The sequence below is a fragment of the Melanostigma gelatinosum genome, assembly GCF_949748355.1.
Source record: "Melanostigma gelatinosum genome assembly, chromosome: 12".
Classification (NCBI taxonomy): Eukaryota; Metazoa; Chordata; class Actinopteri; order Perciformes; family Zoarcidae; genus Melanostigma; species Melanostigma gelatinosum.
In genome coordinates, this window is record NC_136645.1 from 27835157 (window position 1) to 27859306 (window position 24150).

General features: G+C 46.3%; 1 protein-coding gene across 3 annotated transcripts; it reads left to right on the forward strand.

Moving 5' to 3' along the window:
* Nucleotides 1-596: 596 nt before the first annotated feature.
* Nucleotides 597-22729, forward strand: galm (galactose mutarotase). Of its 3 annotated transcripts, none has more exons than XM_079280031.1 (10): nucleotides 597-834; nucleotides 1706-1899; nucleotides 3347-3501; nucleotides 7103-7216; nucleotides 8113-8205; nucleotides 9477-9558; nucleotides 14650-14739; nucleotides 18262-18412; nucleotides 20978-21152; nucleotides 22353-22729. In XM_079280031.1, the coding sequence occupies exons 2-10, from the start codon at nucleotides 1713-1715 to the stop codon at nucleotides 22428-22430; spliced, it is 1125 nt and encodes a 374-aa protein (XP_079136157.1). In that variant the 5' UTR covers nucleotides 597-834; nucleotides 1706-1712; the 3' UTR covers nucleotides 22431-22729. The 3 variants fall into 3 exon arrangements, with proteins under 3 accessions (XP_079136157.1, XP_079136158.1, XP_079136159.1); XM_079280032.1 differs by having other exon boundaries at nucleotides 1712-1899; XM_079280033.1 differs by lacking the exon at nucleotides 14650-14739.
* Nucleotides 22730-24150: the final 1421 nt, after the last annotated feature.

The window sequence follows — 24150 nt, forward strand, 5'->3', positions numbered from 1 at the left end:
GGGTGTCCACATTTGAGATGACATAAGCCTTTAGAAGTCCCTCGGCGGGAACATTTGCAGTGAAAGGGGACAGAGCTGTAGGAGAAGAAGGGAAAATAAATAAATAAAGCCCTTTAATACAATTAAACAGTCAAAGTAACAGTTGAAATCACATTATTGCACATAGGAAATATTGATATTTAACAGTTTCATTACTATTGATAAACTATTGACCCAACTTTTTGAAATCTAACCCTAACCCATAATAATATAGCACTGTGGAAGTGCAGTTGCATTTTCCTAAATCCTTGTGATCTTTCCCATAACTTTATTAGTTATCAGTGTTATTAGTTACTGTTATTAAGTACAGTGATCATGTGACACAAACGTATCAAAAGCCTCTCCAGCTGTTCAAGCCGACTGACAGCTGATCAGCTGTGATCATCAGCCTCCGTCATCAGTAACAGACGTCGCTTCACGTGACGCACCTGAGGAAAGGACGTCTCATGTGTCTTAAAACATATTTCCTCGTTCCTCTCTCCTCGCATGGTTTCCTCCACGCATCCCTGGTGGGAGGGACGAAGACGCAAGGAAAGGACGCAAGTGAGGGAAACGGGGATGCAGCAAGAGACTGGGATATACCCGATAAGACGACTGAACACTGGAGTCCACTGGACACTCCAGTCCCGGAGCAGAAGAAGACTACTGAACTAAGCCGGTTGTGAGTCTTCGTGAATCTACACACCCGGTGCTGTAGGTGGCGGTATGCACCTTTCATCGTGGGTATCCCATCCGCCAAGACCAGTCCATCCTGTTGCACATCCACGCTCACGTGACTCGAGCGTCTGTCCTGAGGTAAGCGACAGGTAGAACGTGAACAGATAACCGTTTGTCAAATGTGTAGATTACAACAAAAAGACTTGACACAAAGTTCACACACTGTAGTGAACAACGGTCAGCAAGCAGCCGACACACCAAAGTCTGGTGTGAGTGTTTAACTGTTTGTGGTCCGGCTCTAAGAGGACGTGTCGTGGTGGTGGTAGTAGTGTAGTAGTAGTACATTGTTATAGTATGTGTTCATAACGTCACAGGGCCACTAAACTAAACGCTAGCATGAGATGGTCCTGATTAGAAGTTATATATAATATGAACTGAGGCGTTTACTCTCCGCACTGTGCGCTGCATTATCCTCCTGAACACCAGAGGGCGCCAAACAAAATGATCTGTGAAGAATTAAAAGACAACGAGTGTAACTCAGAGACATGACCATAGACTGGAGGTGTAACCCTAACCCATATAAACTAACCTCCACTGTACAGAAGAGGGATTGTGACTCTCTGTAAACTCATATTTCGTATTCATGGACTACTTTACTGTCTTTATACAAGACCTGTGAAGAAGAAAGTTCATGATTAAATTCATTATAAAGAAACAAAGGTTGAATATACTGTGAACACTTTGATTTGGCTGCAAAATATTATCTCAAATGTAGATTTTGAAGACCTGTTTCTAAAGCATCTACAAGCGAACTGACCTTTGTATAATCCTAGAAACGTAAATTGTGTTTTTATCAGTGAACTATTTGTGACAGTCATGTGATCACGTGTGCCAAGTTAGAAAAATCCAGAGGTGCACGACCAATGCAGATGTAACTTTAGCTGGAGGATGAGATTTGAGAGAAAAGAGCATCTTCAGAGTGAGGTGACTGTGTGCTTGTGGTTGTGAGGTCCAGGATGACTCAGGTGAGCCATCAGCAGTGGGGACAGGAGGTCGGGCTGGGCTGTGTGGACCTGTGGGTCCTCCAGTCCGCTCTGGTGCGCGTGGAGGTCCTCACCCTGGGTGCCATCATCAGGTCCGTGTGCAGCAGAGGGAGGGATGGACGGATGGAAGACGTAGTCCTGGGCTATGACGACCTGGAAGGTATAGTAAGGAGAATATTTATTCTCCTGCATTCAAAGAATCAAAGGGAATACAATTTCCCAATTACATAATAATTGTAGACGCTGCGTGTGGAAGGTTTGCTGGGCTGCCCACACATTTAAACATTAGAGGGACCATTCTCTGTATTAAGAGGATCCTCCTTCGATGCACATTCATGATGTTCGTAAGATGACGTATTTATTCTACATTAGCTAGCTACCAGTTTTGTTCATCCCTAGGTTCTTTCTCATATTGACGTTTATTTTGCTGTGATGATCACATTCAAACCACAGAAATGCAGTAAGCCTCTTGCTTTGTTGAAACCAGGGGTGAGAGTAGGTTGAAGTTCTTGCCTGTACTACGAGCCCAACCTTCATCCCTTCACATTGTTCTCCTCCCAGCTGCACATTTAATACATCAAATGAAACGGATGAAATGTTTGCCATGGGTCCTGAATTCAAGTACGAGACACTATAGGTGGGGTAGGGATGCTCTGTCAGTCATTTTGAAGGAGACACACATGTCCTCATGTGCTCTGTCTGCTTTTCTTTTACACAATAAGTAAAAGATAATGTGATAATGTAATTTCCCAAGATAATGTGATCTCATGGATATCTTTATTTTCTTTAGATGGCATTCATTCCATTCCTAAGAACGTGTTGCATCATGCCATGCAGAAGTGACCGTGTTTGTTTGGTAGCTTTAAATGTCAGTAAAAACATTGTGCTGACAATAATACTTCATCAAGTTGCATTTGATAGAACAATAGTGGGAGTGAGTGAGGAGAACGAGCTCAGAGTGAGCGAGGAGAACGAGCTCAGAGTGAGCGAGGAGAACGAGCTCAGAGTGAGCGAGGAGAACGAGCTCAGAGTGAGGGAGGAGAAAGAGCTCAGAGTGAGTGAGGAGAACGAGCTCAGAGTGAGGGAGGAGAAAGAGCTCAGAGTGAGGGAGGAGAAAGAGCTCAGAGTGAGTGAGGAGAACGAGCTCAGAGTGAGGGAGGAGAAAGAGCTCAGAGTGAGGGAGGAGAACGAGCTCAGAGTGAGTGAGGAGAACGAGCTCAGAGTGAGGGAGGAGAAAGAGCTCAGAGTGAGGGAGGAGAAAGAGCTCAGAGTGAGAGAGGAGAACGAGCTCAGAGTGAGTGAGGAGAAAGAGCTCAGAGTGAGTGAGGAGAACGAGCTCAGAGTGAGGGAGGAGAAAGAGCTCAGAGTGAGTGAGGAGAACGAGCTCAGAGTGAGGGAGGAGAAAGAGCTCAGAGTGAGGGAGGAGAACGAGCTCAGAGTGAGAGAGGAGAAAGAGCTCAGAGTGAGGGAGGAGAACGAGCTCAGAGTGAGGGAGGAGAAAGAGCTCAGAGTGAGAGAGGAGAACGAGCTCAGAGTGAGGGAGCAGAAAGAGCACCACACATTGCTTTGGTGAGGGTGAAGAAGAATACGGCGTGTTGTGTTTCCAGGCTACGTGTCAGATAAGCGCTACCTGGGGGCTGTGGTGGGCCGCGTGGCCAACAGGATCGCACTGGGACGCTTCGTGGTGGAGGGGGAGGAGTACCGACTAGATGTCAATAATGGACCCAATGCACTGCATGGAGGGCTGCGGGGCTTCAATAAGGTAAGACACAGTGCACAGTGTTTGTAGAAAGCTGAAAGGGATTTCTGTGGGACCTGAGTGGATGAATACCAGTGGCTTTACCTGCCAGCTGCAGGAACGTGAGAGTTTGAAGAGTCTGAAAGTGTCTAAACTCGACCCATTATTCCATTAGGTTTGGCTGAGACATGGCAGTCTGCCCTGAACCATTTACCCGTGTGTGCTTGTAGCTTTCTGACCAGTAAGAAAACATGACAAGATGCAGTAAGTTTAGACAGGTAGTTCTGTTGAGCATAATATGTTATCCATAGTGGTGCAACGAATCATAAAACGGATCATCGGAGTCGCGGTTCGGATCACTGATCGGAATAAAAGACAAACGGGAGCAAATATAACTTTTAGATCCCTGATCATGTTTGTTTGCCGCTGATAGCAATCATTGATGATCCGTATTACCAGATACAGATCCCTGTTTGATTATAGCAGCTGGTTGACACGGATCCAGACTTTTTTACCACCGTAACCCATCAAAAATTATAAATGTTATCATTTAACTTTATTAAAATAATTGATGTGGGTTTTTTTCTTCATAGAAACACGATTCAAATGATAAGGAAATACAAGATTGTATTTATAGATTAAAAAAATCTTGTCATTAGTAGTTTCAATGATGTATTATTAGTGTAAACGGCTCATAATTCATCTCTAATATATATAGTTATGTTAATGTAAAAACATCTCCATCAAACTACTGGATTGATTCAAGTTTATCAACAAATCTACATGTTACGAGAACATGTGAACGCATCATAATAATGTTGTAATTTACCTTCAGCCAGTACTCATGTTCACTGAGCAGAGCCTGAAGGCATCGTAATGTAACTAGTCAACCTCTGTTGGTTAGCCGTTAGCGGTGCTGCTAACGTTACTAGCTCTCCTCCTGTTGCTTTAAACACTGATTGGTTGTTTACAATGAAACATGATCAGAGACTAGAAACACAAGTTCTACTGCACCTGTGTCAAACTCAAGGCCCGCGGGCCGAATCCGGCCCGCCACGTCATTTTATGTGGCCCGCGAATCCGCCAGCAAAAAAAGAAAGAAAGAAAAAAACAATCTTTTTTTTTTTTTTTTTTTGGAAAAATTACTTAAAGTTAGACTTGATAATAAAAGTATCCCCATGGTCTAAATCATGAGATAGAAAGTTGAAATCATGAGATAGCATGTTGTCTGTGTACCGACATTAAAACTATCACAACAGGTGGACAGGAGAGGCAACAGCCCGAAAAGCCCGAAAAGAAATCGACAAATAATCCCAAAATGTCCACGAAGAGAAAAATTGATGCAGAGGGAAGAAAATGTAATGAAAGATGGGAAAGTGAATACATGTTTGTGCTTCAAGGAGAACAACGGGTCTGTCTTCTGTGTTATGAGGCGTGTCGGTGATGAAGGATACAATTCACGTCGGCATTTTGACACCAAACACGGAGCTAAATTTAGCATCCAAAAAAACATCAAACTGTCCAAGAATTAAAAGGCAGACGCAATCACAGCAGAATATATTCACACAGCTACAGCCCAGTGCATGCTGAAGGTATGTGAGCAGAGCTCCGACCAGATACAGACTTTTACAAATGTCAGTTTGTGAAGAAACACCATCGCAGACCGAGTTCATGAACTAGCAGCAATCTAACAACACAGCTAGCTAAGAGACGAGCAGGTACTTGTGTTTGTAATGAACTGTTGATGAAAGCACAGACAACACGGATACATCATCTATCATGTTCATCAGACCTGACTCTCAGTGAGCAGCTCTTGGATGTAGCTGCATGCACAGGACGACGACAGGGAGGAACATTAGTGATGCAGAGAGGTGACACAAACAGCTTTGAACAAAGTTAATGTCATAACTTGTGCTTGATATTTGTCTTTGTTATTTTCTTTAATAGTTTGATCTTTGATAGAGTCATGTGGGTTTCTGAACCCTCAATTAAAATGATTCATGTTATAATAACAGAAATGTGCTTAAATATAATTTTTCATTTCTATAACTGCATGTACAATATGTTTACACTTGAATAAACAATAATCAAATGCAGAGAGTTATTTAACAATATGTTAGGGAGAAGTTAGTTATACAGTCTTACAGTTACAACCGGCCCTTTGAGGGCGACCGTGATGCTGATGTGGCCCAGAGTGGAAATGAGTTTGACACCCCTGTTCTACTGAGTCAGTAAAACTTTATTTACACTGTGACGGTTAACGTTAAACTGTGGAATCAAACAGAGGTTCACGTGTGTGCTGAACCGTGAGAGGGATCAGTACCGATCACAGATCAACAATGGTCCTTACACCACTAGTTATCCATAATCCATACTGGGTGGTTTGCTGTCACTGTGCTCCCACATGTTGCCACTAGGGCTCTCTGCTGCCCAAAGAAGAAGAGCTCACACTCAATCTCACGCTTGGTGTTAAACAAGAACATACAGACATCATAGACATTCTGCTGGCTCTCTGATCTGTTCTGTTCAAGTCTTCTTCAATACAGCATGATGTTCATTTAGTACATTATGGTCCATTTAGAGTCACACAGACCATAAAGCAGGGGATGCGATGAGTGATGGTTAGCTTCAAAAGCAGCAGTCGGCTCATTTACCCTGAAGGCTAACTGGCTCATTCAGGACAGATCCTGAGTTTGAAGGATGCTCTGAGGACTGTTCCACTGTCCAGGATCCTCTGGGTTCTACTGAGGACCGAGTCCTTCGTTCAGAGGATCTTCAACGCTGCATGTGTGTATCCTCTGTGCTCCTAAAACACCCACAATCCTATGCGCATGATTTGGAGACGAGCTCAGTGTGCTCGTAAACGTTCAGCTGTTTCTCCTCAGCAGTCCGCCAGTTGGAGTTGAGATATTGCCAGTCCATCTTCACTCGCATCATATCTACAAGGCCTCATCTAAAAGGTTGTCCTGACCTTAGTAGCACTCTGACACACTAGTTCAGCGAGCTATTCATAGCTCTGAGGCTGGCGACGGCAGGGGAGGCCGTGTGGTTATTAAGCCCTGTGTAGCTGGTGGAGGCCGGCACGATTAACGTAAAACGCATCATGGGTGCGACAGCGCGGGGAAAGTCTCTGCGGACACCAGACACCTCAAATCCAGTCTGCTGCGGACACTACAGAGAGCGATAGGCTTAATCTGCTTTGTGTGAAGGGCTTGAATGAATCAGACGTTCATTTCTATGTAAAAGTGCCTCACAGTCCTCTCTCTCTGTGTGTAAATGGATTCTAAAGTTCAGCTGAAGCTGATCACTGTCTGTATCTTCTGTACTTTTTATTACCGTCACTTTAATGACGCTCAGCAAGGAAACACTGGCCTGAGAAACAGAAACAGACCGAATTTTGCACTAAATACACTGAAAGTGTTGAAGCTGTCCACCTGCAGAGTTAAAGTCCGCCCTCATATTTCTACACAGATAAAGGAGTTGTATATCCACTGTGACCTCTGTGCTCCCCGAGTATTTTATTTGACATAAGCTGTTATTCTCTTGTAACAATGACAACTTCCACTTTATAATCCTGTTCATGTAACTGCTGTATGATGCTGCATGTATGCGTTTCTCTCTTCAGGCTATCTGGCTTGCTACAGCAGTGGAGGGTGGTGTACAGCTGAGTCTCACCAGTCCGGATGGAGACCAGGGTTATCCTGGAGAGGTCCAGGTCTCGGTCTCCTACACCCTACAGGTAAGAACACCTGGTCCAGGTGCACTTCTATTCATCCACCGAGGTCTGCTTTTGGCTCGGATCTGCTCACTGAAGAGTTTTGGCTCATGAATGCTGGAAACCCAACAAGTTCTGATAAAACTAAACAACCTGAAAATGAAAAACAATGTTGAGTTATTACAGAGCAGGACCTCTTATTCCCCTCAAGGAAGTCTGTGTCGTACGTTGTAAAATGACATATTCATTCATACTTTAACTGCTTCTGAAATAGTCTCAGTTGAATCGGCTACTGGTGTCCCAGCAGTAAAGCTGCCATCAGAGAGAAGCTTGTCTCTTTCTTCATGGTCGTTCTTCATGCCCGTCATCGGGTCCAGTTTGACTGTGATGTCAGAAGAAAGATTTACAGAAACTTCTTCAGCTCGAAATCCAGCAGGGCCTCCGGCAGCAACCAGCCCGCCATGGACAGACTCAGATCGGCCTTCAGGGTTCATTTGAACCCAAACCACGAGTTTCCTGAATCTAACCAAGTAGGTTTGTTGCCTAAACCGAAGGAGATTTCTGGCAGAAAGCCTTGTGGGAGGAGAGCTCCGCGCCCAGCAGCATCTCCTCCTGGGAGCTAACACCCACACCACGCTGCTGGGGGCCCAGGCTGGATGGCTGAGCCCACTGGAGGGAAGGGAAGCACAGGAGAACCAGAGCCAGGACTGAGCGTAGCACACTGTCAGACTCAGACTAAAGGGACTCTGGTGCTTGGAAACACTACCGCTTTTGTCCACAAGCTTCGCCAACAGCAGCACAGAATGAATTTTCCTCGTAGTAGATTTAAAAAGCCCGTTTTCAGCCACGACATTCAGTGGATTTTGCATGTCAATCAAGTTTGCAGAGGCCAGTTCAGTCAAATGAACTTGTGTGTTCAGGGGGAAACACTAACCGCTGAATACCAAGCCCGGTCTACCAAAACCACCCCGATCAACCTCACCAACCACGCCTACTTCAACCTGACGGGACAGGTAAGAGCACATGATCAGTACATGATCATCCAATCACTGACAGAGAAGTAGGAATACACTGTTCATGAATTCAATGTCGAGTGAAGGAGGTCTAAGATGAGAGAGAGGTGGGAACACAAGGGGAAGGATGAGGTTCCTACTTAATTAAGATGTATTTCTCATTGAGATCTTTTTTGAAAGAAAGACAAATAAAAAAACATGATTCAAAACAGTAAAAAGGTTTACTTTCATATCTCATCACCTGTCACCACACAGCACACATACAAGTACCGGTAGCAATGTAACTCAACGCATCTGTGGAACAGTAAGGCATGACTGGAATATGAGCTGATGTGTTGTTATTGTGCTTATGTAAATGTATGGATGGTGGTGTTAGATGGTGTTAGATGGTGTTAGATGGTGTTAGATGGTGTTAGATGGTGTTAGATGGTGTTAGATGCCGTTAGATGGTGTTAGATGCCGTTGGATGCCGTTGGATGCCGTTGGATGCCGTTGGATGCCGTTAGATGCCGTTAGATGGTGTTGGATGCCGTTGGATGCCGTTGGATGCCGTTGGATGCCGTTGGATGCCGTTAGATGCCGTTAGATGCCGTTAGATGGTGTTAGATGCCGTTGGATGCCGTTGGATGCCGTTGGATGCCGTTGGATGGTGTTAGATGGTGTTCGATGATGTAGCCTCTGTGTGGAGGAGGTGTTTCCTCAGTGAAAGTGTAGTTCTTAAAAGACCAACAACACATTTGGATCGAAGCAGAATATTTAGTGAATTTTTGAAATGATTAATCAATCACTCTTCAATGGATGTTGCCTTTGGGACTCTGACATGATGTCCGCTCCATCACGCTGTACATGAAGCAGTGATCTCACTCAGCCTGAGGTCCATCAGCAGCTGTCCTTCCTCACTTTGTCTTCTTCATATTCATGTGTGTTATCTAACGATCCGTACCGTACGATACCGAGCTCTGATTGGTCACCAGGCGCTGTCTTTATACGAGTTGATCCGTTATCTCACGTTATGTGTGCAGCATCAGTTAATCAGACGATATGAAATATGACACACAGAAGACTTACATGTCCCTCTGAACTGTTAAGCTGCAAATGCACCCCAGGTTCTATGAAGCTTGATCACAGATGCAACATTTCATAAAGTGTGTGTGTGTGTGTGTGTGTGTGTGTGTGTGTGTGTGTGTGTGTGTGTGTGTGTGTGTGTGTGTGTGTGTGTGTGTGTGTGTGTGTGTGTGTGTGTGTGTGTGTGTGTGTGTGTGCGTGCGTAGGGGGCAGCAGATGTCTACGACCATCAGGTGTGCATCACAGCTCAGTCCTACCTGCCTTTGGATGACTCATCGATTCCTTCAGGTAAAGATTGACGCGTTCTCTCTCAACACAATGAAGCCGGCGTTGAAAGAGGGATCTATTGAAATGTGTGAAAGGATGTGTACGCATGTGAAAACTTTGAATGATGACAGACAATAATAAAGTGCAGTATGTAATATTGTAAAGATATCAACTACTACATGTACGTGATCTATTAACTGGGTGGGTACCGTATATTCTTTTATCTGTTTTTTTAATGTTTTGGTGTAATATATTATCACGCTGCAGCCTGTCCTCTGCGCTGTGTCGGGGGTGAGCTCCACACACACCCACACGCACACGCACACACACACACACACACACACACACACACACACACACACACACACACACACACACACACACACACACACACAGAGAGAGAAGTCCCTGAGCAGCAGAGCAGAGAGGCTGCGGTGAAACACTGAAGTGAAGAAAACTACGCTTGTTACTGTTGTCGTAAAACCTCCGGCACTAAAAAGACAATACTTTATAAATACATCTGTTCAACAAGCATGAATATGTAAATAGAGAAACATATTTCCATCTGCTCCGTCCTCCGTCCTCCGTCTCTCATCCACCACCGCTCTGTCTACACAAGCACAGCACGCTAGCTGGCTGTTAGCACATTGTACCAACAAGCTAACACACAAACTGTCTGTCTCTAGTTTACTGCTCGTCTTGCTCTGTTCTGGTAGACCTCTCTGCTGCCTGAGACAAAGCAGACGACAGAGGACAGGAGAGGGAGGAGGACAGAGGACAGGAGAGGGAGGAGGACAGGAGAGGGAGGAGGACAGGAGAGGGAGGAGGACAGGAGAGGGAGGAGGACAGGAGAGGGAGGAGGACAGGAGAGGGAGGAGGACAGGAGAGGGAGGAGGACAGGAGAGGGAGGAGGACAGCAGAGGGAGGAGGACAGCAGAGGGAGGAGGACAGCAGAGGGAGGAGGACAGCAGAGGGAGGAGGACAGCAGAGGGAGGACAGGAGAGGGAGGAGGACAGGAGAGAGGACAGGGGACAGGACAGGGGACAGGAGAGAGGACAGGGGACAGCAGAGGGAGGAGGATAGCAGAGGGAGGAGGATAGCAGAGGGAGGAGGATAGCAGAGGGAGGAGGACAGCAGAGGGAGGAGGACGGGACAGCAGAGGGAGGAGGACGGGACAGCAGAGAGGACAGGGGACAGCAGAGGGAGGAGGACAGGGGACAGCAGAGGGAGGAGAGCAGAGGGAGGAGGACAGCAGAGAGGACAGGGGACAGCAGAGGGAGGAGAGCAGAGGGAGGAGGACAGGGGACAGCAGAGGGAGGACAGGGGACAGCAGAGGGAGGAGGACAGCAGAGGGAGGAGGACAGGGGACAGCAGAGGGAGGAGAGCAGAGGGAGGACAGCAGAGAGGACAGGGGACAGCAGAGGGAGGAGGACAGGGGACAGCAGAGGGAGGAGGACAGGGGACAGCAGAGGGAGGAGGACAGCAGAGGGAGGAGGACAGGGGACAGCAGAGGGAGGAGGACAGCAGAGGGAGGAGGACAGAGGAGAGCAGAGGGAGGAGGACAGGGGACAGCAGAGGGAGGAGAGCAGAGGGAGGAGGACAGGGGACAGCAGAGGGAGGAGGACAGGGGACAGCACAGGGAGGAGGACAGCAGAGGGAGGAGGACAGGGGACAGCAGAGGGAGGAGGACAGGGGACAGCAGAGGGAGGAGGACAGGGGACAGCACAGGGAGGACAGCAGAGGGAGGAGGACAGGGGACAGCAGAGGGAGGACAGCAGAGAGGACAGGGGACAGCAGAGGGAGGACAGGGGACAGCAGAGGGAGGAGGACAGGGGACAGCAGAGGGAGGTGGACAGGGGACAGCAGAGGGAGGAGGACAGGGGACAGCAGAGGGAGGAGGACAGGGGACAGCAGAGGGAGGAGGACAGCAGAGGGAGTAGAGCAGAGGGAGGAGGACAGGGGACAGCAGAGGGAGGAGGACAGCAGAGGGAGGAGGACAGGGGACAGCAGAGGGAGGAGGACAGCAGAGAGGACAGGGGACAGCAGAGGGAGGAGGACAGGGGACAGCAGAGGGAGGAGGACAGCAGAGGGAGGAGGACAGGGGACAGCAGAGGGAGGAGGACAGCAGAGGGAGGAGGACAGAGGACAGCAGAGGGAGGACAGCAGAGGGAGGAGGACAGGGGACAGCACAGGGAGGAGGACAGCAGAGGGAGGAGGACAGGGGACAGCAGAGGGAGGAGGACAGGGGACAGCAGAGGGAGGAGGACAGCAGAGGGAGGAGGACAGGGGACAGCAGAGGGAGGAGGACAGCAGAGGGAGGAGGACAGAGGACAGCAGAGGGAGGAGAGCAGAGGGAGGAGGACAGGGGACAGCAGAGGGAGGAGGACAGGGGACAGCAGAGGGAGGAGGACAGGGGACAGCACAGGGAGGAGGACAGCAGAGGGAGGAGAACAGGGGACAGCAGAGGGAGGAGAGCAGAGGGAGGAGGACAGGGGACAGCAGAGGGAGGAGGACAGGGGACAGCACAGGGAGGAGGACAGCAGAGGGAGGAGGACAGGGGACAGCAGAGGGAGGACAGCAGAGAGGACAGGGGACAGCAGAGGGAGGACAGGGGACAGCAGAGGGAGGAGGACAGGGGACAGCAGAGGGAGGTGGACAGGGGACAGCAGAGGGAGGAGGACAGGGGACAGCAGAGGGAGGTGGACAGGGGACAGCAGAGGGAGGAGGACAGGGGACAGCAGAGGGAGGTGGACAGGGGACAGCAGAGGGAGGAGGACAGGGGACAGCAGAGGGAGGAGGACAGCAGAGGGAGGAGAGCAGAGGGAGGAGGACAGGGGACAGCAGAGGGAGGAGAGCAGAGGGAGGAGGACAGGGGACAGCAGAGGGAGGAGGACAGGGGACAGCAGAGGGAGGAGGACAGCAGAGGGAGGAGGACAGGGGACAGCAGAGGGAGGAGAGCAGAGGGAGGAGGACAGGGGACAGCAGAGGGAGGAGGACAGCAGAGGGAGGAGGACAGGGGACAGCAGAGGGAGGAGGACAGCAGAGGGAGGAGGACAGGGGACAGCAGAGGGAGGAGAGCAGAGGGAGGAGGACAGGGGACAGCAGAGGGAGGAGGACAGGAGACAGCAGAGAGGACAGGGGACAGCAGAGGGAGGAGGAGTTGTGTTGCACATGGAATTGAAATGTGATGTTTGATGAATGGCAACCTTTGCTTGCTGCTCATTGAGATCAGCTCGTCACTCGGACCTCTTCAGGCTTTGCTTCTTATTTCTACTTCCAGCTTGAAACTCTATTCAAACCTTAGTGTTCCACATCTTTCATACATTATTGGCATTTTTCAACTTTTAAGCAGCCAGTAAAAGTACTTAAAGTCTTCAAATGGTTCAGAACGTTGCAGCTATAATGTTATAATGTTAGTAGAACATGTAAGCTGCAGCGTTAGCCTCTCTTCATCGGCTACCTCTCCATGTCAGGTCAGGACACGCCCCTTCTTAAACCTACTCCAATCAGGAAGCTCAGGATGAGGCTCGTTTTATTTTCTAAATGAAAGCACACAACAGTCACTGTATGTTAACAGGAAACTAGAGATGAATTCAGCTTTTCAAAATGAAAGTGTTCATAGTTCATCTGTCAGAGCTGAGACCTCAGCTGATGTTTCATCCATATCCCAACAAAGACAATCCTCTCAGTGCACTTCCGCTCTTTAATGTCCTTGCTCTAGAACACCCGTTTGAACTTACTCTGTGTTTTGCATCTTTCGTCTCTTTCCCACTTTACATCCATTCATACTGCTCAATGCATTTTTAATTCTTCATGACCTCCCAATGTTCCACATTAAAGCCAGCCATGCAGTTTAGTGTCAGCCTTTCAGAAAAGCCTTAAATGTTCCACATTCATCATACATTATGGGTATTATTCAACTGTTACATCCCATGCAGATACTAATTAGACCCTTTGCAACTCCATCATAGTCCTTCAACTTCTTCATACAGTTTAACGCCAGCGATGCAGTTCAGCGTTAGCTCTTCAACAAACCTTCACATATTCCACATCTTTCAACATTTCAAGTTTAATAGTTACATGGATTGTAGTGTAACACATGACATGGTTAAGTCTAGAGCAGAGGTCTTCAACAGGGGGTCCACGGCCCCTAGGGGGTCCGCGGAGGTACTGCAGGGGGTCCGTGAATTTTTTGGTTGATTAGAGAATTAAAACTTCTTTTTTTTCCCAAACATGAATGTGTCCATTATTGTAATAGTTCAGTATTGTATGAAAGATAACAGGTATGTTTATGCATGGCAGTGGCACTAATAGGCCATCACTCATTTTAGTTTCCACATTTATTGGTTAAAATGAAAACATCAGTTTGAATAGCTTGTATGATGATTATCATGCAATTGACAGACAATGTTGATATTGGCATTGGTATCAGCTGACGAGGTGTGTTTATACATGGCAGTGGCACGGCCTCCCTACTCACTGTACCTTGCACATGTTTAACATAACATGAATACATGAACCTGTGTATTATTTGAATAGCTTAGTATTGAATGCACAATAAAGAGGTATGTTTATACATGGCACTAGGCCCATTTAATATAAAACAATGTTATACAATATATATAGTCGGGGGTCCCTGCTCCATCTCCCTATCAGTTTGGGGGTCCTGAGCCTGAAAACCGTTGAAGACCCCTGGTCTAGAGGACTGTTCATCTCGGTTCATGGGGGTTTTCCAACACTCGACCGACGAATGGTGCCATCTCCTGTTTTGCTCTTTTTCTCCCAAACCTTTGAGTTCAAACAGCTGGAGTCTTTCTACTTCTGCTTCTGTCTTATTCTGTCTGTGTTTACTTCAAGAGGTCCGGTCCTGTTGCTTGAGATAACTGTTGCTTTCCTCCTCATCTACTCTGCCTGTATGTTGAATCCGTCTTCACCATGTATTAATGTGTTGTAATTATGGTGTTTTCGATACAGAAGTGTGGAGCAACTCTTGTGCTTGTGTGTGGGAGTGTGTTCCTTCATGCTCCGTCAGACGAACACTCTCATTACTCTGCAATTAGCGTTGGTTCCCCGGGAGACAGAGGAGCTAATGACTGTTTATTTAAATCACAGCATCTGTTTCAGAATGGAAATCCACCTCAAGGGCCGAATATGAACCGGAGTTCAAAACATGCAATCAACTGTGTGCTCTAGAGTTAAAAGGTAGAGGGCTGTGCTTGTGCTTTCTGTCGGTTCAAAGCCAAACAGGACGATCGTCTGAGAGTGAGAGAACGGGCAGTTCTGTTTCCTCACCAAAGATGGAGCTTCTGTGAAGCAGGAAACATCTGAATGCTGGCTTGGTGTGTTCAGAATGATGATGTAAGCTGCCCCCTGAGTGAGCTGTGTGGGACTGTTTGCTCTCAGTCCACACACTGCTGCTGCTGCTGGTGCACTTTGTTTGCTTTGGTGTGTATGACGTGTCTCACACGATGACTTGGAGCTCGTTGCCTGCAATCATCAGATGTGATTGGGTTTGATGAGGTGTGTTTGACGAGGCCTTACAGCCCATTGGTGTGTAGATGGGTTAGCCAGTTGTGATGTATTCATTCAGTCACACAGTAGATCAGTGGATCAAATCAAAAGAGGAAGGTCACAAGACAGCTTCCTGTCATCTCTAACTTTCAAAATATGTTTTTAATGATGCTGCTCCCAGGCAACGGGTGCTCTATGTTACCTGGACCTGTAACCCGGCCTCACTGGTGAAAGTGTGCCATAAAGATGTGTACTACCGGTATGCACATACAAGTACTTTTCAAACTAGCAAGCAAAGAGCGGTGATAAATCCCACTTCTGCTTCGTCCGTCGGCTTGTGCACATATTAGAGAGACCGTTTTAATTTAGAGGAGAGTTTAATGTCTTTAAGTTTACACTTTAGTATCTCTAAGTGTAAATGATGAAACAGTGGAACCATATATCGATGGCCGAAGAGCAAAACCGCCTGTCTGAAAAATGCCTGGATCATTTTGCAGATAGGATCTTTGCAATCTTTCCATCATTTGGTGCAAGTTGGAAGAGGTTCTACAAAATGATGCTCTAAATTTAAGTTTCAATTAAGGGCGGGATTATTTTAAAACAGACTGAAAATGAACATCCTTCCTTGTTCTCATCATCCAAAATGAAATCCGGCAATCAGAAAATTCTGCAGATAGGTTTTGTGCTTTGGCCCTCGATATATAGAATAGAACGGACATTCCCATTCAAATCAACGGAGCAGGACGGTCAGAGCCATTGCTACCGTTGCAGCCGGCTAAGATCCGCATTAACTCAACAGACTTATATGAGTTTTGAACTAACTGGGGGGGGGGGGGGGGGTTCTGCAGTGAGGACCAAACCCATAATATAACGTGAGAAAGTGTAGAGAGCCAGATGAGTGAAATTGAAAAGCTTGCTGCTTCGTCCACACACTTGTCCCAGCGTAGGAACGCTCATTGATATCAACAGATGAGTGAGCGCTTTGTTCGGCTATGCTGCAGGCTTTGATACCAACATCACAGTATTGATGTTAATGATTCCTATGTGTGGATAAAGTTTAGGCTGGTGGAAGTATTTTGAGGTAGAACTTGTTGTCAGTGGTGTATAAAGTACTCAAAAGCCATACTTGAGTAAAAGTAAAGATACCTTACTGGAAAACTACTCAAGTAAAAGTAAAAAGTCACCTATTAGAATACTACTTGAGTAAAAGTCTTAAAGTATCTGATATTTATTGTACTTCAGTATCAAAAGTAATTTTCTGATATTAAATGTACATCATAACCTGAACATTAAATGAGCATCATAACCTGTTCATTCAAAGTAAAAGTACAAGTAAATGCTGGTAATAAAAAAGCAAAGGGTCAGAATTTTGAGAATGATGAAGTTTATTCTTTTAAGTGCTGTGGCACCATGACCAAGGACATGGAGCCGTGTTGAACATAATTGGGTCGGCTGTGATCCATCCAGGAGCAACAATGTTCAACATAATATATTGTACATAAGTATACTTTTGCATCTACTATGAACGTATCATCATAATTCCCCGAAAAGCAATATGACACTATGAAGGAGTTGTAACAGTGCGTTTATAAGTATGCTCATTCTGACTAGAGGATGTAGAGGGCCAATGCATAATATTATGTTCAGCAAAACATATCCACTTGATGCATCAGGTCAGTGTTTAGAGAAAGGAAACCTGCCTTGTAAACTCCTATGGGCCTGATTTGAACACAACAGACAAAGGTTTTGCTCAAGCTGAATCTGCAATTGGGCGACTGCTGCCATCATAACTCCATCTGATCATCCACAACATGACTCAAATATCAAAACATGATCAACACTAAAGCAGCAACACAGTCATTACTTGAAACTGAAAACTGTCCTGTTCATCTTCAAAAGAAGTTGGTTTTCAAAATTGCGAGAATTCCGTCTCGCTCTTCTTGGGCTGAAGACTAGTCCTGCGATGCTAAATAGCCTTCCACAGACCGCTGAGGCAGGTAGAGGTGTGTTCAGCGTCACAGACAGCTTGCACACAGCTGGGAAGGATTTCCCCAATGCTAACGCTAATGCTAACGCTGCGCTCTCTCGGCTCCCATCAATCCTATGGTGTGGTGGCTAGCTACAGCTAACGTTAGCCAACTGGTGCTGCACAACTGTCAACACTTCCTCAGCTCACTAACTCGCTAGCGATCCACCGTCGTTTGTTGCGGGAGTAGTAGGTGCTTCCATTTCTGCTTCCATCATGAAATCAGTCATCGTAGAGTGGAATTCTACTCATAGTCGCCCGCTAGCTTATAGCATGTAGCATCCTGGACATCACTGGGAATCAACACACCGCGGCTTTGAGAGCACTTGTTTGCAATTGTGCATTAACATGATTAACCAATGATTTAACTTGCTGCTAGGACCACTGATTCACCAAACCTGCTTGCAGTCTGTGTTCCACCACAGTCCCCGACGCTGCTCTCATGATTCATTTTGTTTCTAAAGATAGATTTGATTTTGTAGCGAGTAACGAAGGTTTCAGGGGAAATGTATCGGAGTAAAAGTATCAGTTTTCTTTGCAAAATGTAGTGAAGTAAAAGTAAACAGAAATATAAGTTGTAAAGTAAAGTACAGATATCCAAAAAAACGACTTAAGTACAGTAACGAAGTATTTCTACTTCGTTACTATACACCACTGCTTGTTGTACACTATTGTACACTAGCCAACATGTGGCTCGCCTGTTTGCAGTCTGTAAACAAGATATTGTACGGCATCAGTCTGGGCTCTCATGTCACGATTACATGCTGCATCACATTGCGTAAAGAATCCAGAAGCCTTCATTCAGAGTTCCCCTGAACTGACTTGTTTTAAATGTTTTCTATTTCACATTCAGATCATTAATATTTCATCAACATGTAAAGATATAGAGGAGTAATGTCTACCTGACCAGAGAAGTCTCTCTCCCTCTGTGTGTGTTGTTATCAGAGCTTCTACTCTTTGTTCACATAGTCGCCCGGCCGTGTGACTTTCACTGCATGTTAGTGCACGTGAGCGTGCCTTTTAGTGCATGTTAGTTCACGTGAGCGTGCCTCTGTAGTGCATGTGAGTGTGCCCCACTGGTTAGCTCACGACTGCTGCTCTGCACTGCTCTCATACGTGGAAGCGTAGCACCCACGTATGAGAGCAGCGATACACAATCACCAATCAATAACCAAATCCATCTGCAGGAGAGATCAGACGAGTGGATGGAACGCCCTTTGACCTCAGAAAGCCTGTTCTGATTGGCCCCCGGCTGAAGGAAGTTCCAGGTCCGGGGTTTGACCACAACTTCTGTCTGTCATCACCTGGGGACCCCTGGACAGAGAGACATGCTGCCAGGTGGCCTTCAGATGACACACACTACACTGTCTCACACACACACTACACTGTCTCACACACACTACACTGTCTCACACACACTATACTGTCTCACACACACTACACTGTCTCACACACACTACACTGTCTCTCACACACACTACACTGTCTCACACACACTACACTGTCTCACACACACTATACTGTCTCACACACACTGCACTGTCTCACACACACTACACTGTCTCACACACACTACACTGTCTCACACACACTACACTGTCTCACACACACTACACTGTCTCACACACACTACACTGTCTCACACACACTACACTGTCTCACACACACTAAACTGTCTCACACACACTACACTGTCTCACACACACTACACTGTCTCACACACACTACACTGTCTCACACACACACTATACTGTCTCACACACACTGCACTGTCTCACACACACTATACTGTCTCACACACACTACACTGTCTCACACACACTACACTGTCTCACACACACTACACTGTCTCACACACACTATACTGTCTCACACACACTACACTGTCTCACACACACTGCACTGTCTCACACACACTGCACTGTCTCACACACACTGCACTGTCTCACACACACTGCACTGTCTCACACACACTACACTGTCATACACACTACACTGTCATACACACTACACTGTCATACACACTACACTGTCATACACACTACACTGTCACACACACTACACTGTCTCACACACACACTACACTGTCTCACACACACACTACACTGTCTCACACACACACTACACTGTCTCACACACACACTACACTCTCACACACACTACACTGTCTCACACACACTACACTGTCTCACACACACACTACACTGTCATACACACTACACTGTCATACACACTACACTGTCATACACACTACACTGTCACACACACTACACTGTCACACACACTACACTGTCACACACACTACACTGTCTCACACACACTACACTGTCTCTCACACACTACACTGTCTCACACACACTACACTGTCTCACACACACTACACTGTCTCACACACACATTACACTGTCTCACACACACACCACACTGTCTCACACACACACTACACTGTCTCACACACACTACACTGTCTCACACACACACTACACTGTCTCACACACACTACACTGTCACACATACACTGTCTCACACACAGTACATGTCTTTGCACTGGCTTCCTGTCCAACAAAGAATTGACTTTAAAATCCTGCTGTTGGTTTACAAAGCACTGAATGGTTTAGGGCCCAAATACATCTCTGATCTGCTGCTACCTTACGAACCATCCCGACCCCTCAGGTCGTCTGGGACCGGTCTACTATCTGTTCCCAGAGTCAGAACTAAACATGGAGAAGCAGCATTCAGTTTTTCTGCTCCACATATCTGGAACAAAGTCCCAGAAAGCTGCAGGTCTGCTGAGACCCTCAGCTCATTTTAAATCAAGACTGAAGACTTTTCTGTTTGCTGCTGCCTTTAATTGAACCACATTCAATTAATATATTAATCATATTAGTCACACACACACTACACTGTCATACACGCACACTACACTGTCATACACACACACTACACTGTCATACACACACACTACACTGTCATACACACACTACACTGTCACACACACACACACACACTACACTGTCATACACACACACACTACACTGTCACACACACACTACACTGTCACACACACACACTACACTGTCTCACACACACACTATACTGTCACACACACACTACACTGTCATACACACACACTACACTGTCATACACACACACTACACTGTCACACACACACACACTACACTGTCTCACACACACACTACACTGTCATACACACACACTACACTGTCACACACACACTACACTGTCTCATACACACACACTGACACAAACATACACACACTGTCACACACTACACTGTCACACACACACACTACACTGTCACTCACACACACTGTCTCACACACAGACACACACACTACACTGTCACACACACTACACTGTCACACACACACACTACACTGTCTCACACACACACTACACTGTCTCACACACACTACACTGTCATACACACACACTACACTGTCTCACACACACACTACACTGTCATACACACACACTACACTGTCTCACACACACACACTACACTGTCACACACACACTACACTGTCACACACACACTACACTGTCTCACACACAGACTACACTGTCTCACACACACACACTACACTGTCATACACACACTACACTGTCTCACACACAGACTACACTGTCTCACACACACACACTACACTGTCATACACACACTACACTGTCATACACACACTACACTGTCACACACACACACTACACTGTCACACACTACACTGTCTCACACACACACTCCACTGTCTCACACACACACTACACTGTCTCACACACACACTACACTGTCTCACACACACTGACTACACTGTCACACACACACACTACACACACAACAACATGCATTCCGTTGTCAGCAAAACTTCATCTTCTTCATCTCAGAGTGTGTCACCCAGCCAGTGGACGGGTCCTGGAGGTTTCTACCAGCCAACCAGGCATCCAGTTCTACACTGCCAACTTCCTGGATGGCTCTATGACAGGAAAGGGCGGGGCTAGGTACGGGAAGCACAGCTCCTTCTGTCTGGAGACACAGAATTGGCCTGATGCTGTCAACCAGGTATGATGATGATAATGATAATGATAGAACCTGTTGTATGGCGTGATCTGTTGTTGAAACCAACTATCGTTGGCTTCTATATATATATCATTGAGAAGGTGGAAATTTTAATTGTATTCCTAAATATGACTTATTACTGTATTGGAGTACATTTAGGTCCAAGCTAGGTTAGCTTAGCTTCCATCTCAGCGCTCCTCCCTCTCCTTCAGGGGCCGTCAGTATGTTCTTGTCATTTCTACAATATATGTGTTTAGAAGAACACAGAGAAAACATGACAGAAAATGTGTTTGCTTCTTTCATGACCTTCTCCTCACCCAGAAGTTCTCCTCACCATAATAACACTGAAATCGCTCTCTGCTATTTATTTTAGATTTTTCTCATAAATGTATGACTTTATAACCTTAAATCATAAATTTGCCACTTTCGTCTCAGTGAATATCTGAGGTTTTTTTCTCTGAATATTACACTCTCCCAGGCTCTGTACTTTTTATTTTATTTGCACCGTCGTACATTTAGAATATTTTACCATAAAACAGGTGATTCTAAAGGATCAAGACCACAATGGCCCTGCTGCTCCGATAAGGGTCTGGGGATCAATCAGTGAAAATGTAATAACTACAAAACGAAATAGTAACCCTGCTGAGTCGGGTTGGAGCTCCCTGATGGTGCTCCCATCTTGTTTTGCTGCCAGTGGACGAGGCGACGCTCCCAGGCGGCAACCTCCGGTTCTGCCGAGTGAAGCCGATGCTGAAGTGTCTTAACACCTGCATTCTCTCTCGTGTCCACCAGGGGCCGACTCCTCTGGTTTTATAGAAGTCTATGAGAAAATGACTCTACTTCTCTCTTGATTTATTACCGCAGTTAACATTGTAAACATGCGTTTATGTCTCAATCTCTAGTTTCAAGTCTTCTTCAATACAGCATGATGTTCATTTAGTACATGATGGTCCATTTAGAGTCACACAGACCATAAAGCAGGGGATGCTTTAGGGCGGGGCTTACTGTGATTGACAGGTCGCTGCTGCTACCAGAGACGTATACGGCGTCTCTACGTCACTCCTCCATATTCCAGATATGGTCACTTCTGTTCATTGGTTGCAAAAAAAACAACATTGCGACGGCGATGCCGCTTGAAACTGCTATGACAACACAATCACAGAGACTGTGTGTGTGTTTGTGTGCGTGCGTCTCTGTCTTCAGGCTTCATTTCCTGATTGTCTTCTGCGTCCTGGTGAGGACTACCAACATGTGACTCGCTTCACTTTCACCACTGTCTGATGTGACCAGCAGCGGGACAGACCAGCAGCGGGACAGAGAGCAGGATGTCCATGCACTGATTGTACATTTCCTGTCTCACAGTAAACATTACAATCATGTACCATGCTGTTGAGCAGCCAGTTCAGTTCCCCTCTGTGTAACTGTGATTTGATGCAGGTTCTTTTTATGTGATGTGTTCTACTACACAGGTGCTATGATGGCGTATGATTTTGTAATTACAGCCTGTACCTGTGGGTGGGTGTTCCTTGTCCAACCTGACCAAACTATTTCTAATTGAAACAGAAAATAAAGAAGGAGCTGACTCACTCAAGCTGGTGGTTGCCATTTGTTCCGATGTGTTCTTTTTAGCATCAGGTTGGTTGTGGTCCATCGGCCCCATTCATCCCGTATTAAGACTGAGAGAGCAGTCAGACTGAGGCTGAACACCAGATGTTATCTAACGCAGTCTTCACCTGAGAGTTCAACATTCCTGCAGTATTTCTAGACTGTTCGGTGAGGAGGCGGGTTGGGTGAGAGGCCATCCTACGACCCCAGATGTGTTGTGTTGTTATGACTCAAAGAGGCTTTTAACAGCTGAGGTTTCACAACACGTGATGGAAGGTTTACAGCAGTGTCACACAGAGTTTAGCTGGTTTGTTTCCTACGCTTTCCTTCATTTCTTTTTTTTTTTTTTTTCTTTTTTTAAAATATTTTATTTTAACAATGCAAGAGAGCATTAGAACACATTACAAACAACTACATAACAAGTTAAGAGAAAAAAACTAAACACAAACAAATGAAATAAAATTAAGTAAATAAATAAATAATTCCCCCCAAACAAAAAAAAGGTTGGTGCATAAAGTAACACAACACAAAGGAGAATGCTTGCATATTTTTAGAATGTTTGAATCTTTTTTAGAACGTTTGAATCTTCTTAGAATGTTTGAATCTTTTTTAGAATGTTTGAATCTTCTTTAGATTGTTTGAATCTTTTTAGAATGTTTTAAACTGTTGCAGAATTTTCGGAACGCCATGAATGTTCGGAAGGCCGGGAACGTTCGGAAGGCAGGGAACGTTCGGAATGCCGGGAATGTTCAGAACGCGGGGAATGTTCGGAACGCCCCGAATGTTAGGAGCGCTGGGAAAGTTCGGAACGCCCGGAACGTTCGGAATGCCCGGAACGTTCTAAATGTTCGGAACGTTCGGAAAGCCGGGAATGTTCGGAATGCCGGGAACGTTCTAAATGTTCGGAACATTCGTAACATTCGGAACGCCGGGAATGTTTGGAATGCCCGGAATGTTCGGAATGTTCGGAACGCCGGGAATGTTCTAAATGTTCGGAACATTCGGAACGCCGGGAATGTTTGGAACGCCCGGAATGTTCGGAACGCCGGGAATGTTCAGAATGCCGGGAACGTTCGGAAGGCAGGGAACGTTCGGAACGCCGGGAACGTTCTAAATGTTTGGAATGTTCGGAACGCCGACCGGGAACATTCGGAATGCCGGGAACGTTCGGAACGCCGGGAACATTCGGAATGCCGGGAACGTTCGGAACGCGATTCTAAATGTTCGGAATGTTCGGAAAGCCGGGAATGTTCGGAATGCCGGGAACGTTCTAAATATTCGGAACATTCGGAAAGGCGGGAATGTTTGGAACGCCCGGAATGTTCGGAATGTTCGGAACGCCATGAATGTTCGGAAGGCCGGTAACGTTCGGAAGGCAGGGAACGTTCGGAACGCC